A 5,740-nucleotide genomic window follows, 5' to 3' on the forward strand; every position below is an offset into this window, starting at 1 on the left:
ATAGTATGTTACAGCAGTTCACACGTGTTACATCTTATTCCTTCTTCTCTTTTTTGACATTTGGTTTTCGCTGATACTTAACTCATAAATATATTATATAATGTAACAACTATAAATATTAATTATCTTACCTGTATATAGAATATGTAGTAAGTGTAAGCATTATTCAAAATAGTCAGAATGTCTGTTTATGAACAACCAAGTTCCAAAACCAAAAGTCGTACAAAACTGATATTGCATATTTAAGTGAGTATATATATACCTGGGATGTAAAAGCAACGAATGCAAAGCAAAAAAATGACCTACGGTAAGTGCCACTTCATAAATTGTTTTTTATTTTCTCCATAACGGCCTGACCTATTTTGAGTAAACTCTGTGAATCAATGAGCGATTAAATGATCGTTAATATCAGAGATAACTTCATCTCTAAAGCTATTGATGACACAATTACAAAATAAAATATGTAAACTATCCGAGGATACTAAAAAACTTTTTATAATTGGCAAAATGATAAAAGAAAGAAGTGATACTTTTGGAAGCAAAAGAAAAGATCTCACGGCCCTAAATAATCAAATTAGGATTAATATAAAAGATGATCTGGAAAAACACAACATAAATATTATAGAAAACATTTTAGCGGAGAGCAGATATACAAATAGGATTCAAAAAGAACTGTCCAAAGGCAAAAAATGGATGGCTGCTCTGAAAAATAATAGAAGAGAGGTCGTAACCAATAAGGAAAATATGAGCAGGGCAGCCACAAAATATTTCAAAATACTTTATAAAAGTAAGAGAGAAACTTTAGAAATAATAGAAGGAAAGATCTCCAAAGATTTTGAGGAAGTCTCAAGAAAGAAACTCTAATTCCAGGCCGTGATAACATCTGAAATGAAATTTTAAAAATAGCAGGGAATATTCTAATTAAAGAACTAATAGAATTGTTTAATTTGATTCTTGAGTAGGAAGCAATACCTAAACAATGGAAAACCACAAAAGTGAAAAAAAAAAAAAAGGCAACAAGTATGATATAGAGGATTTTCGGCCTATCTCCCTCTGTTCAACTATGTCAAGTTTTCACTAGTGTTCTCACGGCTAACTAAAAGAATAATGGAATGTGTTGACGAAGAACAAGCAGGTTTTAGGAAGGGATTTTCGCCAGTGGACCACATTCAGACTGTAAACCAAATCATCGAGGAAGCAAATGGATATAACTTCTCTCTATATCCTTTAGAAAGGCTTTTGACGGCATTATACATTCACAAGAGCTTTATAAGGAGATGGCAGCATATATTATGACTGAAAAGAAGGGACCAAGCTTTGATATTGAGAGGGGTGTGCGGCAGGGTGATCCGCTATCCCCAATTTTGTTTGTTCTTGTGCTGGAAATGGTTTTCTGGCGTCTTGGATGGGAAAAAGTAGGGATCAAAATAAATAGAAAATGACTGAGCAACCTACGTTTTGCAGACGATATTGTGCTCTTTATAAATGGCATGGAACAACTGAGAGAAATGATGTAGCGGTTTCTGGCATTGTGTGAAAAGGTTGGTCTTTATCCAAACTTCCAAAAAGTAAAAGAGGCGTGTGAAATTAACAACCATGAGTTGGCATGTGTTCAAGAATATATTTATCTGGGTCAGGTAATATCATTCACGGATAGAGGAGCAAAAGAGGTCCAGAGGAAATTGGCACTTCGCTGGAATAAGTTTTGGTCCCTCAGGCATATCATGAATGGAAAAACAAGTATTGACCTTAAAAGGCAGGTCTTCGATAGTTGCATTAGCCCAATGGTCACAAAATAATACTGGAAGAAGCATCCTGAATGTGAGGAAAAGAGATAGAATAGAAAATGCTTGGGTCCAGAAAGAAACAGGATTCACTGACACGCTGAAGATGACAAGATTGAACAAATGGAAATGGGGAGAGCATCTCCTTCGATACGAAGATGACAGATGGTCAAAAATTGTCACAGAACGGACTCCATAAGACCTTAAAAGAAGAAGAGGGCGTCAAAAGAAAATATGGAGCGATAAAATCAAGAGAATGGTAGGAACTCTCTGGTGGAAAGCTGCAAGGAACAGGGATGTCTAATTGGAAGAACTCGCCTCCCAAAAGGGTTGGTCACCCCGGGAAGTGCTCACTATTACTCCCGAAAGGGTATATATTTTTTTTTTCTATCTTCTTTAAATGTTTATATTGTATTTTTGTATGATTTTAATTTATTGTATAAATAAAAGTCTATTTCATTTCAATATCAGAGAGGTTTTATTCCCATTGAAATAAACTAACTTCAATGACGAATTTCAAAAATACTTTCCTCTAAAGAACCTTTATTTAATGTTGTCTTTTTTTTAAATCTTATTTTTAAGAATAATATAGAATGAATAAATATTGAAGTTTTATGAATAACTAAAGAAAAATGTTAACAAATCCGATACGAACGAGAAAAGGCCGACACCTCACGATCTTTACTGATCTTATGACTGCTTTGTTATCTTCTGTTAAACTGCTGAATTATTAGCAAGAACAAAGATTGCATGCTTTATGTCCATCTCGAGAGGCCCTAAAACACTAACTTTTATTGGGATAAAACAATAAAAATAATTTTTATTCATAATTTTCTTCTTCTCTGGCCCATAGATCTTTTTTTTTAATTTTAAAAATAGTGATATCTTCAAAATTTGTGGGGGACGTAAGCAAGTTGTCTCATGCTCGCACAACATCTGATATTCCCCCACTCCCCTGATCCTAAAATGATCAATCATGATAAATACAAAATATATATTACAATCAATATAACCGTCCGTTAAAAGGGGTTTCGGTTATACAGGGGATAAAAAAATTTCATTTCATTTGAAAAACAACACTAATACTGATCTCTCTGGTAAAAATATATATTATTTTTTTATATTAACTTTATATTAAGTTTTATATAAAGTTGCTGTCAGATCCCAACTAAATACCCACCTTAAATATGTAATATAAGTTTTGTACGAATTTTGGATTTGGAACTAGGTTGTTCATAAATAGATAAACCGACTATTTTGAGATACTAGTGTCTATATATCAAGGTTTTAACATTCCGACAACAATATGATAAATATCGTTATATGATTTAGCTACATCTGCGAGGATACCTATTCCCCGGAATACCCCTGTCAGCACACATTAGGGCACCTGTGTTTGTACCCCACATTAGTCTTCTAAACCAGTTTTTCAAAACTGGGGTAAAAGGTTTTAAGCAGGTACAAACCCTTCTTAGACATGTCAAACTTTCCCACCTAGGCTAGAGGGAGACGCCCACCTTGGGGGCGTTCTGTCACCTATGGCCAATGAGAAATAGGATAAGGAAATAGGAAGGCGACGTCCCTTTTTGGATCGAGTGGGGACAGATATTGAAGACGAAGGGACAGAAGTAAGATGACTGTAGAAAGGGCAAGATGCACTTTGACCAGACGATGTCCTAGGAACGGCGATGAGACCTAGCCACTATCCCTTATGAACAAGAGGACACTCACGTTACTACACTCACCGCCCAAATCAACCAACTCAGCACTCATTCAGATATATATTAAGTAATAACGTAATAATCTATACTTTATGGCAACCTATTATCTGAATCATTTTAATAACATCATTAATCAATAAATTGTAAATAAATAATTGGTTCCTTTATGTAGTTCATATAATACAATACTACCCCTTATTATATTATATAATTAATAGTAACAACATTTTATAAATATGAAGATATTTAATTGGTAACTGATAAACACACAACAAGCCTTTGGGAAAGAATCCAATAATAATAATAGTTTTACAGGACTCAACATAAATAAATTAATTAATTAATTTTGGATAATTAAATTCAGCGATCATCCTTACATCCCGACTAAATCCCGAGATAGATACATAGTTCTAGGTTATTTGGAATCAGGGGACCTCAAAACAGGTATTTCAGTCGAAAACTAGAATTCGATATTTTTCACGATTGTAATACTTTAATTAACTAAATATTTCATATGTATTGGTAAGATAATTAGTATTCATCGGTATTACATTGTATAATATATTTATGTACTTCAATATATAAAAAGTAATTTAATTAGTAAATTAAACTAAAGGTAATAGATATATAAATAGTTAAATTTGTTCAAGGAGGACCACTAATTTATTTTTTAAATTTATTTATTAATACTTACAACTGTAATAAAAATAAATACAATAAGTAAATTTGAACTTAGATACACAGTGGCATGATACAGACACGTCTATCAAACCATTGATAGAACTCAAATAAAATTTTTAGAGGAAAAGATCTCGAGGCTATCTTCTTTTCAGAAGCTTAGGAGGATTATCAGGCAAAGAAGGAAAAGTGAGGATAGAAACAAGTGGGTTTGGTTAGTTAGGGTATTTATTATGGAAGGATCTGGTTCTGGCCAAAGCGGCAACGTAAGGAACATTGGTCCTGATGAATGACTTGATTTGTGACAAAGTAATGAATATTAAGGATGGTAAAAAATCCTTTTTTAATCTTTTCAATTTGCATATTGTTTTTTACAGGCGCTATCTGTGGAAAGATTCGGAACCTCTCTGCAAATTCGTAGAGGGCTTCACGGGACCCCAAGATGATCTCTACCTAGCGATAGGAAAGATCATTAGGCGCGTAGTTGAAGCTCACAAGATGCTCTTTCGCTTTAGAGGTGTAAGATGCATGTTCACTGGTTGCGAGTTCAAGCTTGTCCACACTGCGTTGTTAGTCGCGGCGAGAATGGCCTTCAGGAGTTGGTTCCCGGACAGTCATCTTGTTGCGCGGCTCATCGAAGAAATTTACCGCTGCGACAAGGATTTAAAATATCTGATGGTTGGTGAGTATTGCCTAGATCTAAGTGCTAGAAATATTATAAGAATAACGACTTGGCCTAAATGCTATGAATATTTACTTTCACTTACTTACAGATCGATGGTTTATTTCACAAGAAAAGTTACTTTTTAATTATTGGAGAATTTTGTCGGGGGGTGCGGTCAGCAAAGAACAACATAAATAAACAAAACCATATTTATTTATTTTATGCCGACGTTTCTAAATGTTGTTATCTCTTTTGTTCTATAGCCCTGATGAAGACCTGAAACTCAGGTCGAAACTTCGGCATAAAATAAATTAATATGGTTTTGTTTATTTAGGTTGTTCTTTGCTGACCGCACCCCCCGACAAACTTCTCCAATCATTATAATTATTTTTATATTTTAATATCAAGCTTCCCTTTTTGATAGTGAGGCAGAAAACCAATAGTATAAAAATTTTTGAATTTATAAGATCTTGATTGCGGCCTCAAAAAACGGTCGCACTTCTCGTGAGAGAACATAAATTTCAAAATGTGTTCATAAAAATATTACTTTCACAGGGGCTTACCACGAACCTAAGGATTGTTTCAGTTTTGACCTTTATGAGACTAGAGAAGAGGGCGTGTATGCAGTGGATTACTTCGCATACCACTCGAACAGGGCTCGTAAGCTGTACATCTACGAAGGTGAACCTAGGAGGTTCGTAGACTTGAGCTTGAACATCCCCAACTGGTACCACCCTGCTGTGTACGCAATACAGCAAAAAGTGTACGACCTCTACCATGTGCTAGTACAGCATGGCGCAGACCTCTGCGACAAGAGGGTAAGTAAATTAAAACAAATGGTATGCTGAGAATAGTTAAACCGTGGTTAAATTATATGAGAAGATGGTTGGGGG

At 34.5% G+C, this 5,740-nt stretch overlaps 1 protein-coding gene across 1 annotated transcript in view; it reads left to right on the forward strand.

The window, feature by feature from the left end:
* The window catches only part of LOC106684126 (uncharacterized), a gene marked incomplete at its 3' end in the record, with an annotated part of 15,877 nt that overhangs the window by 5,906 nt on the left and 4,231 nt on the right, over positions 1–5,740 (forward strand). The window contains 2 exon segments of the mRNA XM_067047801.1: positions 4,561–4,865; positions 5,403–5,665. Coding sequence (XP_066903902.1) covers positions 4,561–4,865; positions 5,403–5,665 — 568 coding nt within the window.

This window comes from Halyomorpha halys, unplaced genomic scaffold, assembly GCF_000696795.3.
Source record: "Halyomorpha halys isolate HHAL.00 unplaced genomic scaffold, Hhal_1.1 Scaffold546.1, whole genome shotgun sequence".
NCBI classification, from domain to species: Eukaryota; Metazoa; Arthropoda; class Insecta; order Hemiptera; family Pentatomidae; genus Halyomorpha; species Halyomorpha halys.